The following is a 19,810-nucleotide window of genomic DNA, read 5'->3' as shown; positions in this document are numbered from 1 at the left end:
TAGTGGATCTAACATAATAGTGTGAGAGTCCAGTCCATAGTGGATCTAGCATAATAGTGTGAGAGTCCAGTCCATAGTGGATCTAACATAATAGTAAGAGTCCAGTCCATAGTGGATCTAACATAATAGTGTGAGAGTCCAGTCCATAGTGGATCTAACATAATAGTGTGAGAGTCCAGTCCATAGTGGATCTAACATAATAGTGAGAGTCCAGTCCATAGTGGATCTAACATAATAGTGTGAGAGTCCAGTCCATAGTGGATCTAACATAATAGTGAGAGAGTCCAGTCCATAGTGGATCTAACATAATAGTGTGAGAGTCCAGTCCATAGTGGATCTAACATAATAGTGTGAGAGTCCAGTCCATAGTGGATCTAGCATAATAGTGTGAGAGTCCAGTCCATAGTGGATCTAACATAATAGTAAGAGTCCAGTCCATAGTGGATCTAACATAATAGTGTGAGAGTCCAGTCCATAGTGGATCTAACATAATAGTGTGAGAGTCCAGTCCATAGTGGATCTAACATAATAGTGTGAGAGTCCAGTCAATAGTGGATCTAACATAATAACTTCAACTTATAACATTATAATAATACCATACTTTCAACTTATAACATAATAATGATAATGATAAATCATACCTTCAACTAACTTGTAATATAAGCATTAATTAATCATACCTTCAACTTGTAACATAAATAATGACAAATCATACCTTTAATTAAAATGTAATATAAATATTAATTAATCATAACTTGAACTTGTAACATAATAATATTAACTCAAACCTTCAACTTGTAACAAAATAACGATGAATCATTCCTTCAACTTGTAACATATTAATAATAATAATAACAACTCGTAAATTTTACTTGTAACATAATAATAATAATTCATGCCTTCAACTTGTATCATAATAGTGATGATAAATGATACCTTCAACTTGTAACATCAATAATGACGAATCATACCTTTAACTAACTTGCAATATAAGTATCAATTAGTCATTACTTCAACTTGTAACATAATAATATTGACTCAAACCTTCAACTTGTAACAAAATAACGATGAATCATTCCTTCAACTTGTAACATACTAATAATAATAACTCATGCCTTTAACTTGTAACATAATAATAATAAATGTTACCTTCAACTTGTAACACAATAATAATGATTAATCATACATTTAACTTGCAACAGGAATAAAGATGAATCATACCTTCAACTAACTTGTAATATAAGTATTAATTAATCATACCTTCAATTTCTAACATAATAATAATAATAAATCATACCTTCAACTAACTTCTAATATAAGTATTAATTAATCATATCTTCAACTTCTAACAATAATAATGATGACATGTAACATAATAATAAAAATGATAAATAATATCTTTAACTTGTGACATCCATCCATCCATCCATCCATTTCTTACCGCTTGTCCATTAATGATAAATCATTCCTTCAACTTGTAACATAATAATAACTCATACCTTCAACTTGTAACAATAATAATGATGAACAACATGTAACATAATAATACAAATGATAAATACCTTTAACTTGTGACATAATAATGATGACATGTAACATAATAATACAAATGTTAAAGAATACCTTTAAAGGCCTACTGAAAGCCACTACTACCGACCACGCAGTCTGATAGTTTATATATCAATGATGAAATCTTAACATTATAACACATGCCAATACGGCCGGGTTAACTTATAAAGTGACATTTTAAATAAATAAACTTCCGGTTCGAAACGCCTCTGAGGATGACGTATGCGCGTGACGTAGACCGGCGAACACGGGTATGCCTTCCACATTGAAGCCAATACGAAAAAGCTCTGTTTTCATTTCATAATTCCACAGTATTCTGGACATCTGTGTTCGTGAATCTGTTTCAATCATGTTCATTGCATTATGGAGAAGGAAACTGAGCAAGCAAAGAAGAAAGTTGTCGGTGCGAAATGGACGTATTTTTCGAACGTAGTCAGCCACAACAGTACACAGCCGGCGCTTCTTTGTTTACATTCCCGAAAGATGCAGTCAAGATGGAAGAACTCGGATAACAGAGACTCTAACCAGGAGGACTTTTGACTTCGATACACAGACGCCTGTAGAGAACTGGGACAACACAGACTCTTACCAGGATTACTTTGATTTGGATGACAAAGACGCAGACGTGCTACTGTGAGTATGCAGCTTTGGCTTCTAAACATTTGATCGCTTGACCGTATGTGCGCAACTTTTTTTTGCGTATGTACGTAACTTTTTTTAAATATATAAGCTTTATGAACCTTGGGTTAGGTGAACGGTCTTTTGGGCTGAGTGATTGTGTGTGTTGATCAGGTGTTTGAATTGTATTGGCGTGTTCTATGGAGCTAGGAGCTAGCATAGGAGCTAGGAGCTAGCATAACAAACACGCAGGTGTTTTTATGCAGGATTAATTTGTGTCATATTAAATATAAGCCTGGTTGTGTTGTGGCTAATAGAGTATATATATGTCTTGTGTTTATTTACTGTTGTAGTCATTCCCAGCTGAATATCAGGTCACCCCCGGCTCTCACAGCATCTTCCCTATCTGAATAGCTTCAACTCCCCACTAGTCCTTCACTTGCACTTTACTCATCCAAAATCTTTCATCCTCGCTCAAATTAATGGGGAAATTGTCGCTTTCTCGGTCCGAATCTCTCTCACTTCATGCGGCCATAATTGTAAACAATAGGGAACTTTGCGTATATGTTCAACTGACTACGTCACGCTACTTCCGGTAGGGGCAAGCCTTTTTTTTAATCAGATACCAAAAGTTGCAATCTTTATCGTCGTTGTTCTATACTAAATCCTTTCAGCAAAAATATGGCAATATCGCGAAATGATCAAGTATGACACATAGAATAGATCTGCTATCCCCGTTTAAATAAAAAAAATTCATTTCAGTAGGCCTTTAACTTGTGACATAATAATGATGACATGTAACACAATAATACAAATGTTAAAGAATACCTTTAACTTGTGACATAATAATGATGACATGTAACATAATAATACAAATGTTAAAGAGTACCTTTAACTTGTAACAATAATAATGATGAACAACATGTAACATAATAATACAAATGTTAAAGAATACCTTTAACTTGTGACATAATAATGATGACATGTAACATAATAATACAAATGTTAAAGAGTACCTTTAACTTGTAACAATAATAATGATGAACAACATGTAACACAATAATACAAATGTTAAAGAATACCTTTAACTTGTGACATAGTAATGTGAGTTTTGCTAAGATCTTCCAGTTGTGTTTGCTCATTCTCCTTACTTGTTCGAGAAAGTTCCTCCTCATTCGACGCTCTCCTTCTTACAAACATCGCACACATTCCATCCGCCGCCGCCGCCATCGATCGCTCCTTCACAAACAAAGATGTTATCTTATTTATTTTATTTTTTTGCTGCAGCGACATTTCACATTTAGCATTTTAAAGCACTTGCTAGCGTTAGCTTCTATGACGTAACTAGGTCCATTCCGTACTACGGCGGCCGATAGGAGCAAACGCGCAGTCGAGTCAAAACGCTACAAATCACAGAAAATAGCCCAATTCAAAAATATACGCCCAAACCAAAAAAACACGCAAAAAAACATAAAACAGGAGCTATAACCAAGGAAGTAAAATATATTAATATATATTAAGGTAAAATGTTACTGCTCAATTTACATTGCAGCGCGATCCGTTTGCGCATGCGCCATATCAGCGTCTTCCGTTCGTCACGTGACCGCAGTTTTTCCAAAATATTCAAGAAAGAAAAATTGTCTTTACTAAAAAAAAAAAAAATACAAAAAAATCATAATCGATGGGTGGATCTGAAGTTAATCTAGAGATGTAAGTGTTGAAAGTAAAAAATAATATATGATTTATTTTTAACACTTTTATGAGTGGGGGACACTTGGATCCTCGAGACCTTTAGTCAGATTTTTTAAAAATTGTTATAATAAATAATAAATCAAAATCAGTGTTGTTATGAATTATTGACCTATTTAAGGCTCCAATTAGTTCACATCAAATATTCCATTTCGAAAAATGTTTTGGGGAAAATATTGCATATTTTGTGTTTCTTTGGGGAAAATATTGCATATTTTGTGTTTCTTTGGGGAAAATATTGCATATTTTGTGTTTCTTTGGGGAAAATATTGCATATTTTGTGTTTCTTACGGGAAAATATTGCATATTTTGTGTTTCTTTGGGGAAAATATTACATATTTTGTGTTTCTTTGGGGAAAATATTGCATATTTTGTGTTTCTTTGGGGAAAATATTGCATATTTTGTGTTTCTTTGGGGAAAATATTGCATATTTTGTGTTTCTTTTGGGAAAATATTGCATATTTTGTGTTTCTTTTGGGAAAATATTTCATATTTTGTGTTTCTTTGGGGAAAATATTGCATATTTTGTGTTTCTTTGGGGAAAATATTGCATATTTTGTGTTTCTTACGGGAAAATATTGCATATTTTGTGTTTCTTTGGGGAAAATATTGCATATTTTGTGTTTCTTTGGGGAAAATATTGCATATTTTGTGTTTCTTACGGGAAAATATTGCATATTTTGTGTTTCTTTGTGAAAAAAACGGCGTAAAACATTAAAAAAAAACATGCAGTAGATAGATTAAAGTTGATCTATTGATAGTTAACTGTTGAAAGTAAAAAAAAACATAATTGTATGACTTATTTTTAACACTTTAATGACTGAGACCCTTTAGGGTACCCGGGGTCTTTAACGTTTACCATAACTGTTTCAAAAATGAAAAATATCAAAATGGCCCTCGCATGCTGTCATTTTTCAGTGTGCAGCCCTCAGTGGACACCCCAGCTGGAAATATTAAAAGACAAAGAGAGTAACTTGTTTTTGTAGTTTTGATGAATTTGCGTTGTTACTCTAAAGCACGTCTCTTTTTGATGACCTTTCCACTTTTTGTGCCCAAACAGCATTCTTCTTTAACATGTCTAGGCTTTTTTGTAACAAACAGCAACAGTGCCTGTCTCTTTTTTTTTTGTTGAGACATTTCTGTACCCTTCAGTCCATTTTTTTATCAATTTGTACCAGTTAAAATACAATTGTTTTAACTCTTACAGCTCAACGTGCTTCACATAGCTGCAGTCTCTTAAATAGCTAAATAAAAGCTCAATACACAACGATAAGTTACATTTGAAAGGATACAATTGACAACAATAATACAAGATCATATTGGACTTAGACTTAGACAAACTTTAATGATCCACAAGGGAAATTGTTCCACACAGTAGCTCAATTACAAAGGATGGAAAGTGTAAGGATGGAAAAGATAATGCAAGTATAAAGTAGACAAAAAATGTTCCGTAGTAGCAATATGAAATATAACATATATGTAATATTTACATATAATATATACAGTATATGATATATATTGATATATTATATCATATGTTTACATAATATATACAATATATAACAATTACCATGTACAATATTACAGTATATGTAACAGCTGCAGCATAAAATACAGAGTAGATCCAAACATGATGAATAACAGTTCATACAAAAGAGAAAATGTTAATAATCAAAGATATAAACATATATTACTGTTATTCATATTATTATTATGCCTTAACTATAATTATAGTGCATCAGTAAAGCACTTAATTTCTTCCACATGCTCTGCCATCCGGGAGGAGCTCAAAATAAAGCCGCTGCTCCTCCACATGGAGAGGAGCCAGATGAGGTGGTTTGGGCATCTGGTCAGGATGCCACCCGAACGCCTCCCTAGGGAGGTGTTTAGGGTACGTCCGACCGGTAGGAGGCCATGGGGAAGACCCAGGACACGTTGGGTAGACTATGTCTCCCGGCTGGCCTGGGAACGCCTCGGCATCCCCCGGGAGGAGCTGGACGAAGTGGCTGGGGAGAGGAAAGTCTGGGCTTCCCTGCTTTGGCTGCTGCCCCCGCGACCCGACCTCGGATAAGCGGAAGAAGATGGATGGATGGATGGATGTTGTTATTTGGCAGCCTTATTCCAAAATGAAGGACATTCATTTTGTTCTCAAAAGTCTACCCCATAATGACAATATGAAAATGTTTTTATTTTTATTTTTTGCAAGTTTGTTAAGAATAAAAAAATAAAAAAATCACGTGTACATAAGTAATAATTTACCATACATTAACAAAATGCCACAAGTGTACATAAGACGTCTAACAGCCCAAATTGCTTTAGAGTTGCCTTCTTGTGTATGGATTTTCTATTAATTAGAATGTAAAGGTTGTTCCATTTATGTGGTGGACAATTTTGTAATATAAGAAATCCATCCATCCATCCATTTTCTACCGCTTATTCCCTTTTTGGGGTCGCGGGGGGTCGCTGGAGCCTATCTCAGCTGCATTTTGGGCGGAAGGCGGGGTACACCCTGGACAAGTCGCCCCCTCATCGCAGGGCCAACACAGATAGACAGACAACATTCACACTCACATTCACACACTAGGGACCATTTAGTGTTGCCAATCAACCTATCCCCAGGTGCATGTCTTTGGAGGTGGGAGGGGCTTATCCCCAGGTGCATGTCTTTGGATGTGGGAGGAAGCCAGAGTACCCGGAGGGAACCCACGCAGTCACGGGGAGAACATGCAAACTCTACACCAGGGGTCCCCAAACTTTTTGACTCGGGGGCCGCATTGGGTTAAAACAATTTGGCCGAGGGCCGGGCTGTATATATATATATACTGTATATATATATATGTATGTACATACATACATACATACATACATATATATATATATATATATGATATGTATATTAGATATATATATATTAGTTTGGGGACCCCTGCTCTACACAGAAAGATTCCAAGCCCGGGATTGAACCCAAGACTGCTCAGGACCTTCATATTGTGAAGCAGATGCAGTAACCCCTCTTCCACCGTGCTGTAACATAAATTGCAACATTTACAAACAGTTGAAAAATAATAATCAAAATAAGTACAAAAAAAGTAAAAAAAACAGCGCCAGGGGGTTGTAAACTCAATAAAGTAACTAAATTGAAATGCAATATATATATGTAGCATTCTTTTTTAGTTACTTTAATACAATAAAGTAACTAAAATAGAATGCTATACATATATACATATATATATATATATATATATACATATATATATATATATATATATATATATATATATATATATATATATATATATATATATATATATATATATATATGTATATATATATATATATATATATGTATATATATATATATATATATATATATATATATATATATATATATATATATATATATATATATATATATATATACATATATATATATTTATTTATTATTTATTAATTTTTTCCTGAGGGAACTCTCCTGAAGGAATCAATAAAGTACTATCTATCTATCTATCTATCTATCTATCCATCCATCTATCCATCCATCCATCCATCCATCCATCCATCCATCTATCTATCTATCTATCTATCTATCTATCTATCTATCTATCTATCTATCTATCTATCTATCTATCTATATATATATATATATATATATATATATATATATATATATATATATATATATATATATATATATATATATATATATATATATATATATATATATATATATCATTCTATTCTAGTTACTTTATTAAGTTTGCAACACCCTGGAGCTTTTTTTGTTTTACTGTTTTTGTACTTATTTTGATGATTATTATTATTATTAACAAAGTGCAAAGCCATAGGCTCACACAATTTCAGTAAATAATTTAAATTTGGAACACAGCATCATCGTTTTCACAGCTTTTTGGTTGTTAGGTAGAGAGTGTTTTAACATAGAGTTCTAATTATTTTTTAAAGGCACAAAAACAGGTCGGGTATTGAGAAAGTTTAAGAAATCGTCTTATTGTTGTGTGCTGAGCAAAAAATAAATAAAAAATCAGGTAACCGCCCCTTTTGTGAAGCAGCGCACTGCGCATGCTCCGTGTAGTAGCCGGTCATGGCGGCGGTTGTGTGTTCGTCCATGAGGTTCGGCGAGCTAGCCCGCTAATTCGTGCGCTCCTTGACTTGAGAGAACCGAGCCAAGCGCGGCCATGGCTGGAGTGTTCGACATTGACTTGGACCAGCCGGAGGAGGAGGTGTCGGATGACGAGACTGACGAGGTAGTTTAAACAAAGCCCCTGACTTGTCACGGCGCAAACTCTTAAGTAGCTAGCCCGGGTGAGCTAGCTAGTTAGCCGCTTAGCCCGCCAGCACCGCGGCCTGCTAGCCCTGGCAAGCACAAGCTAACCCTGCTAGCCCGGGCAAGCACAAGCTAACCCTGCTATCCCGGGCAAGCACAAGCTAACCCTGCTAGCCCGGGCAAGCACAAGCTAACCCTGCTAGCCCGGGCAAGCACAAGCTAACCCGGGCAAGCACAAGCTAACCCTGCTAGCCCGGGCAGGCACAAGCTAACCCTGCTAGCCCGGGCAAGCACAAGCTAACCCTGCTAGCCCGGGCAGGCACAAGCTAACCCTGCTAGCCCGGGCAGGCACAAGCTAACCCCGCTGCTCACTGCTCGCCGCGCAGTCAACACATGAGTGACAATAAGTATTCTTTTACGTAACCCGATAACAGAGCGGAAGTGCAAAGCCGTCACGTCGCTGTCATGGTGTAGTAGCAAGCATAGTGCTAAATGTCTGAGTGTGTAACAGTTGATTTAGCAGTGACACACTGCCTTTTTATGGACTTCTAACCACAGCCTCACTTTATGCTAATGTTACACAATATTGCTGTCATAAATGTGCATTTCAACAGTTTGACCGGCTATTTTTAAAGTCAGCGCCTTCTGCAAAACATCTGGCAACATGTTGACGTTCATGCAACATGATTAGGCAACTGTTGCTGCTCTCAACGTGAACGCCTTTTCTGTAAAGATGCAAGCCTGTATAAGATGGAGAAAACATGGCAATGTTGTACATCAACCAGCCCTTTGAGACCCTTGTGATTTAGGGCTATATAAATAAACATTGATTGATTGATTGATTGAGACATGTAAACATTGTGTACACTTGGCTTACTCCCTTACATTCTTCATAATGGTTCAATACAAATACACGTACCGTTACACCCCTCACAGCAGAAAACATAAAAAAATGAAACTCGGCGGCCAATGTTGACAGTAAAAAGTCGTTCTCGCAATTGTTGGATATGAATTCAAACCATAACCAAGCATGCATCAAAATAGCTCTTGTCTCAAAGTAGATGTACTGTCACGCCCTGTCACATCATCCCGTGACTTATTTAGATTTTTTGGGTGTTTTCCTGTGTGTAGTGATTTAGTTCTTGTCTTGCGCTCCTATTTTGGTATTGATTGTCATGGCATGTACGGATGTACTTTGTGGACGCCGTCTGCTCCACACGCTGTAAGTCTTTGCTGTCGTCCAGCATTCTGTTTTTGTTTACTTTGCAGCCAGTTCAGTTTTAGCTTCGTTTTGCTTCAATGCCTTTTCTTAGCGGCACCCTGCCTTATGTTTGTTTTTGGTTTAAGCGTTAGATACCTTTTTACCTGCAAACCATCGTCGTCGTTCCCGACATCTCCAATGCAACAAAGCTACCTGCTACCACCAACTGATATGGAAGAGTATTACACGGTTACTCTGCCGAGCTCTAGACAGTAGACACTCAACAATAGCACATTTGCAGATTATAATTACTGGTTTGCAAAAAATATTTTTAACCCAATTAGGTGAAATTACACAATCTCCCACGGCACACCAGACTGTATCTCATGGCACACTAGTGTGCCGCGGCACAGTGGTTGAAAAACACTGAGTTAGTGTGTACAGTAGAGATCGACCAATATGGATTTTTTACCAATACTGATTATTAGTAGTCAAGGAAGTCGATATTCATTTGCAGTAATATTATTTAAATATGAATAGTAGGCTTTAAGTTGTGTTTTTAACATTATTTTTTAGGAAACGTTGGACCAGTAGCGACATAACGTTTTATGTGGCGCTAATTTGGTTAATTTAGCGGCAAAAAACATCAAACACCTTAATTGCGCGTGTCAAAATATAGAAAATCTCATGGGAAAAGTGGTAAAAATATGACATTGCTCTACAACACGATAACTCACCGTCTACTCCATTTTATACAATTTTATAACAGTTTATGGATTTAATACACTGTAGGGTTTCCTCGCTGAAAAATTGCGAACATGTAAATGAAAACAATTTTGGGCTTCACGCAGATTATAGTTGAGAGAGACATTGTTTTAAGCAGGCTGATATAATTTGTTCCTGGATGTTACAAAAAGTATGAGAATGTGTGAGCTGCTGCCTTCTCTTCTTTACTTACTTGTCGACCGACTCGATGGCTGCAGGAGCAAAAACAGAAACAAAACGGGACTTGGAAGGCGCCAGGAAAAAAGGACAAAAACTGGATTTCTGGGAATAAATGAAAGTTTTGACTGGTTGGCAGATGAATTGTACTGTAGGTGACCAGCACTACAGGAGGGTGAGACAAGTCTCACAAGAACTTAAATAAATGCCCTGTCAAATGTATAAAAAAGGGAGATTTATTGACAATGAGATGTAATATTTATTGTTAAAATTAATTAAAACTTGAGCAAAAAGGGAACTTACACTAATGTATTTTACTTCACTATTTTTTTAATACTAGTATCATATGTGTATGTATTGTATCTGCTGATGTAGTTGTAAACAAACAACAACAAAGGCTGATACCGATAAACAAGGCCAGTACCTATATTTCAAAATGCCAAATATCGGCGCCGATAATAGGTCGATCTCTATTGTACACAGTGTTTCCCATAAACTGCCAAGATACCTGTGGCGGTGGGGGCGTGGCTATTGGCGTGGTCACCATGACATCATCGAGTAATTTGCATAATTTACTACAATGATGATTTTCTCTAAAAAGGCTCAAAAAATGTATACTTACTAATTAATAATAACAGTTTTGTTTTAAACGTTCATCCATCCATTTTACAATATAATTACAACACTTTATGTACATATTTATTTACAGATTTGAACAATAAGTTATTCACTGAAATATATTTATTAATTGTGGTTCTTACAAAAAATATATCTTATAAAATATAAAAGCTAAAATGTCTCTTAAAGCTCTGCCCCTTTAATTAGTGCATACTAAATAATTTAACTTTAGCCTACTACTACAACCATATTATTTGCCAGCAACATAAAGTGAAACAGAGGCAGAGGTGTCCTGCCACAGTCTGTAACAAATATACAGAAAACAGTAGTGGTCAAATACAAATAAGGCAACAAGAGAAGTATCCTACACTTCTCTTTTGTAAAGTAAATCTGAACAGCCTATATGGGCATCTACATCAACTATATGATTTGCCTGAGAAGCTGGACAGGACAAAAAAAAAAAAAAATTTTTTTTATTTGTGGCGGACGTAATTCTTTCGTGGCGGACCGCCACAAATAAATGAATGTGTGGGAAACACTGGTACAGCACATTAAATTCACTTTGTGCTTTCTGCGCACTTGTTTTGCCGCAGTGCCTCGATTCCTTCGTGTCGCATCACTTTCTGCTTTTCCTTCCAGGCACAATTCAATGACATCATGGACCAGTGCAGTGGATTTGACTTGTAAGTATTGAATATCAGTCCTCGCCTGGGATGCTGTGAGCACAACGCATATGGAACGTGTCTTTGCAGCAACATGGAAGGCTGCGAGAAGATCGAGATATCAGAAGACAACGTCAACCAAGGGACGGAAAACATTAGACCGGAGTGTTTCGAGCTGCTGAGGGTTTTGGGGAAAGGCGGCTATGGGAAGGTATGTGAGGCACCGATGGTGGCGGTAACTCATCATGTGACAAGCTCATGAATCGTCTCCCCGCTTGTGCAGGTGTTTCAAGTTCGAAAAGTAGTTGGAGCTGCTTCGGGCAAAATATTTGCTATGAAAGTCTTAAAAAAGGTATGTTGGTATTTTTTTTTTATTTGTTAATGTTTTACATCAGTAGAGATGGGTAGCAAATCTGTTACTTTTTTGGCATCAACCGAATTTCAACCGTCCTCCCGATTTACGTACAATCCAACGATGCTATATTATCTCAAGGTAATGTTGCAATTTTCAATGCCAATAAAGCAATTGACTCAAAAAACGCTACAGTGTAAGTAAAGTAAGACTCCACTCTCCCAAAAATGCGTGAGTTTGATGCTAATACACATTGGCTTTGCTATTGACAGGCTATTGATTAGCATTAGCCAGATTTTAACACCTCCAAATTTGCTAATGAAACCTACAACTATGATTGATTGATTGATTGATTGAGACTTTTATTAGTAGGTTGCACAGTGAAGTACATATTCCGTACAATTGACCACTAAATGGTAACACCCGAATAAGTTTTTCAACTTGTTTAAGTCGGGGTCCACTTAAATTGATTCATCATACAGATATATACTATCATATATACTATCATCATAATACAGTCATCACACAAGATAATCACAATGAATTATTTACATTATTTACAATCAGGGGTGTGGAGGGGGGGGGGGGTAGGATATGGACATCAAGTAGTGGACATAGAGAGAGAGAGAGAGAGAAAAAGAGAGAGATCAGGAGGCATTAGAAAAAGTATCTGCATTTGATTGTTTACATTTGATTATTAGCAATCCGGGGAGGGTGTTAGTTTAGGGTTGTAGCTGCCTGGAGGTGAACTTTTATTGCGGTTTTGAAGGAGGATAGAGATGCCCTTTCTTTTATACCTGTTGGGAGCGCATTCCACATTGATGTGGCATAGAAAGAGAATGAGTTAAGACCTTTGTTAGTTCGGAATCTGGGTTTAACGTGGTTAGTGGAGCTCCCCCTGGTGTTGTGGTTATGGCGTTCATTTACGTTAAGGAAGTAGTTTGACATGTACTTCGGTATCAGGGAGGTGTAGCGGATTTTATAGACTAGGCTCAGTGCAAGTTGTTTAACTCTGTCCTCCACCTTGAGCCAGCCCACTTTAGAGAAGTGGGTAGGAGTGAGGTGGGATCTGGGGTGGAGGTCTAGCAGTAACCTGACTAGCTTGTTCTGAGATGTTTGGAGTTTAGATTTGAGGGTTTTGGAGGTGCTAGGGTACCAGGAGGTACATGCGTAATGGAAAAAGGGTTGAACGAGAGTTCCCGCCAGAATCCTCAAGGTGCTTTTGTTGACCAGAGAGGAGATTCTGTAGAGAAATCTCGTTCGTTGGTTAACCTTTTTGATTACCTTGGTTGCCATTTTATCACAGGAAAGTTTAGCCTCTAGAATGGAACCTAGGTAGGTGACCTCATCTTTCCTGGTGATAACAATGTCACCCACTTTTATGGTGAAGTCATTGACTTTCTTGAGATTGATGTGGGACCCAAACAGGATGGATTCTGTTTTACCCAAGTGGATGGATAACTTGTTGTCAGCGAGCCAGGTGCAAGTTCTACACAGCTCAGCACTGAGGATTTTCTCCATGTCCTTGCCGGATACCAGCAGGGCAGAGTCATCCGCAAACAAAAACAATTCACAGTCGCATGCCGATGACATGTCGTTTATGTATATTAGGAACAGTAAAGGTCCCAATATACTGCCTTGGGGGACTCCACAGCTCACCGAGAGGGGGGGGGGACACGGTGCCGTTCACCTCTACCACCTGCTCCCTCCCCTCCAAGTAAGATTGCATCCAGCTCCATGAGTTTTTGTTAAATCCGATTGCTCTGAGCTTATCCAACAGTATAGCGTGGTTAACGGTGTCAAAGGCCTTCTGAAGGTCCAGCATGACCATGCCGCAGTATTTGCCCGCGTCCACCTCATGTTTGATGTGGTCGCTCAGATAGAGAAGGCATGTGTCAGTGGAGTGGTTAGTTCTGAAGCCGGATTGGAATTTATACATGAGTTTATTAGTGGCAAGGTAACTATCGACCTGTTCATAAACTATTTTTTCCATTACTTTCGAAATGGAGCTGAGAATAGAAACAGGTCGGTAGTTGCCAGGTTCCAATTTGCTTCCTTTTTTAAAGAGGGGAGTTACTCTTGCTATCTTAAAATCTTTTGGTACTTGGCCTTGTGTAATTGATAGGTTTATTATGTGCGTGATGATCGGGGCAATGATGGAGGCATAGTCCCTGAGGAATCTGGAGGGAATATTATCAAGGCCGGTGGCCTTGTTAGGGTGTAATAAGTACAACACTTACGGTATTAACACTTTTTGGAGCGCAACAAGAGATGAGATTCAGCAAAGATTGACCTAACCAGCCAACAAACCATAAACTGTACAATTGCTTGTATTCTGTTTCGTGACTTCTTTCCGGAAGTGAAAAGCAGTGGTGGTCAACCAAGCCAAGATGGCTGTTGTACTGCAAGCACAAGCTGAGTACAAAAGAGGCTTAAATCTTCCTGCAAAAAGCAGATACGAGCAAAAAATCAAACTATGAAATGGAATAGATCCCTATACTTTTAACTTCACGTCTACTGCCATGTTTGTTGCTGTCGCACACGGCGTTTACGAGTAATGTGTTTTCCCTGTCTTTATCAAAATATAACTACAGATGTCAACATTGTGTATGTGCTAAATGATTAATTTATGATTGTTTATCAAAATATAACTATAGATGTCAACATTGTGTATGTGCTGAAAAAATCATTTGTGATTGTTTATCAAATTAAGAACTACAAATAACATCAAGATGATACTTAAATGGGAATTAATAAATGTTAAAAGTATATCAAACAAACCTTTAATGAAGTGATCACCGCAAACTCGTGCATTCTTTGACTCTGCTTCCTTGGACTGGAGTGTGAGTTACTTTTCTCGTCGTCGTGTCATAAAGTCTTGTGCTCTTCCGCCCTTTTTGATTACCTTTCGAAGAATTTTGAAGAAAGGGTGGTCCTTTTCGCGATTTGAACGATATGTACAGCCGAAAACAACACAATCATAGAGCATATATTCTTAGAGAATGGCTAAATGGCGCCTAGTACCCATTGAGAACAGAGCTAGCTTGGCCACCACGCATATTTAACGGGCGGGACCTGGCGTCCATAAGATCCAAGCAGTACAATACACTCCTGCCATCTCACGTCTTGGACTTGCAACTGTCATTGCAATTTATTGTCCTACCTGCAAATAAGACTAATAATTGTGCTAAAAAAAACAAAACAACTGGACAGCAGTTATCATAATCAGCTCTTTTTTGTAAATGTTGCAATAAAAGTTTGATTTTATTATCAAAAACAATTACTATTTATGAAAAGTCCTGTAAGTTGGTACCATTGAGTAGAAGTATCAATTCCCAGGTACTAGGAACTGGTACCGTGTCGGTCCAAATGTGAACGGTACCCATCCCTATACACCAGTGCTTGGCAACCCAATGTGCCTCTGTTTGCTGTGTCCTAACAATCTCATATTTTAGTATGTTTTAAAGGCCTACTGAAAGCCACTACTAGCGACCACGCAGTCTGATAGTTTATATATCAATGATGAAATCTTAACATTGCAACACATGCCAATACGGCCGGGTTAACTTATAAAGTGACATTTCAAATTTCCCGCCACACTTCCGGTTGAAAAACTCCTTTGGATATGATTTATGCGCGTGACGTCACAAAATCCATGGAAGTGGTTGGACCCCATCAAACCCGATACAAAAACCTCTTGTTTTCTTCGACAAAATTCCACAGTATTCTGGACATCTGTGTTGGTGAATCTTTTGCAATTTGTTTAATGAACAATGGAGGCTGCAAAGAAGAACGTTGTAGGTGGGATCGATCGGTGTATTAGCGGCTAAGTACGATACTTACAGCAACACAACAAGGACTACCGGTACTTACTACGCCTAGCCGATGCTTGCCGCCAAACCCACGGATGAAGTCCTCCGTCGCGCCGTTGATCGCTGGAACGCAGGTGAGCACGGCTGTTGATGGGAAGATGAGGGCTGGCTGGCGTAGGTGGAGCGCTAATGTATTTATCATAGTTCTGTGAGGTCCGGTTGCTAAGTTGCTAAATTAGCCTTAGCGTCGTTAGCAACAGCATTGTTAAGCCTTACCAGGCTGAGAATTTTTAACCGTGTAGTTACATGTACATGGTTTAATAGTATTGTTGATCTTCTGTCTATCCTTCCAGTCAGGGGTTTATTTATTTTGTTTATATCTTCATTTGAGAACGATGCTAGCACGTTAGCTCAGTAGTTAAGTGTGTCACCGATGTATTGTCGTGGAGATAAAAGGCACTGAATGTCCATTTCGCGTTCTCGACTCTCATTTTCAAGAGGATATAGTATCCGAGGTGGTTTAAAATACAAATCCGTGATCCACAATAGAAAAAGGAGAGAGTGTGGAATCCAATGAGCCAGCTTGTACCTAAGTTACGGTCAGAGCGGAAAAAGATACGTCCATCACTGCCACTCCAGTCCTTCACTGTAACGTTCCTCATCTACGAATCTTTCATCGTCGCTCAAATTAATGGGGTAATCGTCGCTTTGTCGCTCCGAATCTCTCGCTCCATTGTAAACAACGGGGAATTGTGAGGAATACTAGCTCCTGTGACGTCACGCTACTTCCGCTACAGGCAAGGCTTTTTTTTATCAGCGAGCAAAAGTTGCGAACTTTATCGTCGATTTTCTCTACTAAATCCTTTCAGCAAAAATATGGCAATATCGCGAAATGATCAAGTATGACACATAGAATGGATCTGCTATTCCCGTTTAAATAAAAAAAATTCATTTCAGTAGGCCTTTAACAAAGTTCACTAAGTCCAAGACTTCCCACAATAGGCTAATAGAAATGTTTTGACCAAGCGATTAGAAGAATTAAAAATGCAAAAAAAATATTAAATAGCTTTGGGTAAGCCTTCCTGGCAGCTGTTTTGTGTTTGTAGCTTTGATGCAATTAAGCTGTTGCGCTATTGTTTACTTGGGTTGCTAGATATAAACAATATCCTATAAAAATGATTTCAATTTCACAGACGGTAGAGATTTTCTTACTATTGTCATATCGTAATGATGCATGCCGAGTGTGTCTCATAAACTTGACTGGCATCCTCAACGCTATGTAACGTCCTCGCTGGCGGCTAATGTCCCTCCACAGTGCAGCTTCTAAATCACTAATCCTTGCCTCCGTGGCGGCATATAATAAGGTTTCATTATCACCGGAGGACAAGAATATTAATATATTCATATCCATGGACAGTTTACAGTTTCCAATTAAGCTTAACATGAATATTTTTGGAATGTGGGAGGAAACTGGAGTGCCCGGAGAAAACCCACTTACACACAGAGACAAATGCAGACTCCACACAGAGACATCTCAATGGAGGTTGGAAGACACACACGGCTTAAAGTTAGGTTATTGTCGGTAGTAATGTCAAAAGATTTAGCGTAATTTAAACTGGCTTGAACAAGAAATGCATTAATTAGCTTAAAATACCTTTCTCTTCAACTTTCTCCTTACTTTACTCGTTTAGGTGCTTCTGACAGGTGGACGATAGTTTACATGTCGGGGAAACCCTGTAACATGTCCACGAGGAAGGAGGTATTTTTCTTAATGACGTCACCAATATGGAACTTCAAAAGCTAGCGTTTGAGCTCATTTTACCGTTAGAACATCAATAAATGTGCATTTTACATAAAAGGGGACATTTTGGTTCCAAAAGCTACAACCTCACAGACATTTTAGCTTGAATCTACTCTATTCTGTGAGCTTGACGCCAATATTGTGTCAAATTTGCAGGCTAGTTAGTATTTTGCAATGTGTGCTGCTGTGCTGCAGCCTTGGCACCGCTAGCATGCTCTCCTGCCTCTGGAGCTTCAGCTTCATGCTTCCTCTAGAACAGAGCTGGGCAAATTAAGGCCCGAGTTGCCACATGCGGCCCGTTAAGCTTTTCAATCTGGCCCGCCAGACATTCCCAAATCATTCTTTTAGATGTTTAAGATGTAAAGTGTAGCTGCCATTATGATGTGCAGTGATGTTGTCTAATGACTGTAAGTCTTCAACTATACTAAGTCTTTCAATGCTTGGAATCTGCGCTTTTGCATGATATACTAGTTACTATGGTAATGTAATTAGTTACTATGGTAATGTAAGTCACAGCAGCTCAGACGAGGCACCAAGCTGTGTGGGTGGGGAGTGTTTCCACAGTGTTTCCAGAGGCTGAAATGTGGGTGTCAGGGACAGACGTGGAAGGAGATTTTTACAACAAAGTTCTAAAGCTTAGTGATTTGTCACATATATCAGATTGTAGGTGGGTTTATTTTACCCTTAACATTCATATTTCACTGTTTGTTGCATTTTTGTTGTGTTTCACTTGATTGTAAAATATGTGGATGGAGAGGGGGTGTGACGTACATATGTTGTCAATATTCACTGTTTTACCCTTCATAGTTAATATTGTAAATCCCACATTCTTTATTTCCATGTACATGCTGGGTGTCTCATTCAGTAAAAAAAATTAAAATTCCATTCCGTTTTCTAAGACGGTCTGTCATAACGTTTTTAGCATTCAATCAGACATTATTGTGAGGTTTTGTATTAGTGTTCCTAAAAATCAGATACACCGGCCCCCAGACACATTTTTTTCTCTAAATGTGGCCCTTGAGTCAAAATAATTGCCCAGGCCTGCTCTAGAAGGACTTGATGACCTCATTCCCAGCCAGAACTGGTTTTACCTGCCACATTTTAGGTAAGAATGTGGTCCCAAATTGCGCCACCTTCCTGTGATGACGTTTACACAAGTACTCGAGTCAGGTTGTGTGTGAGCTCTTGTGTTCTTTGACAAAGATGACTTGCATAAACCAACCAAAATACAATCAATTCTAAGACAACTATAGTAGTTTGATCAAGTAATAATAACGGACAGCATTTACCCTGGGGAGCGGACTAAAGCGGTGTCTCACTCTTCTTCATCCTGTAACAAGAGGAGCTGTTATCGTTGTTTATGTTGCACACGGACATATTTGAGTGACGGACCAGAGAGGACCGAGTTGACTGCAAGCGATGTGTATGTCTGCCTACGACCCAGTGAGCAAGGCTAATGATCGATCGTCCAGTTTGTAGAGTCAGGGGGGAAAAATACATACTAAAACGTGACCGTTCTGCAGCTTCTCTATATTTTCATGGATTAATGTAACCGGTAATTTAGAAGTGGAGCGGGGAAAGGTAGACTCTGATTGGCTGTCGTCACGGACATTTCCGCCATGTTTGATTGAGTTAGTGTATGCTAACACATGATCAGATAATTATTGATTTAATGAGGCAAATAAGAATTAAATTAGATTAAATGGTTAAACGGTTGGTAGAGTGGCCGTGCCATCAACCTGAGGGTTGCAGGTTCGATACCCACTTCCGCCATCCTAGTCACTGCCGTTGTGTCCTTGGGCAAGACACTTTACCCACCTGCTCCCAGTGCCACCCACACTGGTTTAAATGTAACTTAGATATTGGGTTTTCACTATGTAAAGCGCTTTGAGTCGCTAGAGAAAAGCGCTATATAAATATAATTCACTTCACTTCACTTCAAATGTGTGTGTTGTTTTTTTATCTAGTCATATACTTAGATAGCAATGGCTTCCAGCAATAGGGAAGACATGCGTCTATTTGTTACCGCCAATTTGTCCTTAACATTGCAGTAGAATCATGTACAGTAAGCTACACCAGACATTGACATATTACAGTAGAGCCCCTAAAGCCCAACACATTCCTTCCCTGGCTGCGTGACCTCCGATTGGTATTCGATATTTTCATTCCACAATCAAACTGTCGCCATCATAAAACCTTTCAA

The 19,810-nt window shown here is 38.1% G+C and overlaps 2 protein-coding genes across 2 annotated transcripts in view; one reads left to right on the top strand and one right to left on the bottom strand.

Moving 5' to 3' along the window:
- Positions 1-3,865, bottom strand: part of LOC133663721 (gastrula zinc finger protein XlCGF57.1-like) — an 11,269-nt gene extending 7,404 nt beyond the window's left edge. Inside the window, exon 1 of the mRNA XM_062068407.1 lies at positions 3,339-3,865. Within this exon, the coding sequence (XP_061924391.1) occupies positions 3,339-3,480 (142 nt within the window). The 5' untranslated portion in view covers positions 3,481-3,865. The remainder of the gene's footprint in view (positions 1-3,338) is intronic.
- A 4,142-nt stretch (positions 3,866-8,007) lies between these two features.
- The window catches only part of rps6kb1b (ribosomal protein S6 kinase b, polypeptide 1b), a 34,279-nt gene continuing 22,476 nt past the window's right edge, over positions 8,008-19,810 (top strand). Inside the window, exons 1-4 of the mRNA XM_062067305.1 lie at positions 8,008-8,199; positions 11,620-11,663; positions 11,733-11,853; positions 11,926-11,994. Coding sequence (XP_061923289.1) covers positions 8,131-8,199; positions 11,620-11,663; positions 11,733-11,853; positions 11,926-11,994 — 303 coding nt within the window. The 5' untranslated portion in view covers positions 8,008-8,130. The remainder of the gene's footprint in view (positions 8,200-11,619; positions 11,664-11,732; positions 11,854-11,925; positions 11,995-19,810) is intronic.

The sequence above is a fragment of the Entelurus aequoreus genome, linkage group LG13 (genome assembly GCF_033978785.1).
Source record: "Entelurus aequoreus isolate RoL-2023_Sb linkage group LG13, RoL_Eaeq_v1.1, whole genome shotgun sequence".
Lineage (NCBI taxonomy): Eukaryota > Metazoa > Chordata > Actinopteri > Syngnathiformes > Syngnathidae > Entelurus > Entelurus aequoreus.
The sequence above is the reverse complement of the archived record's forward strand: the minus strand, read 5'-3'. Positions and strand labels throughout refer to the sequence as shown.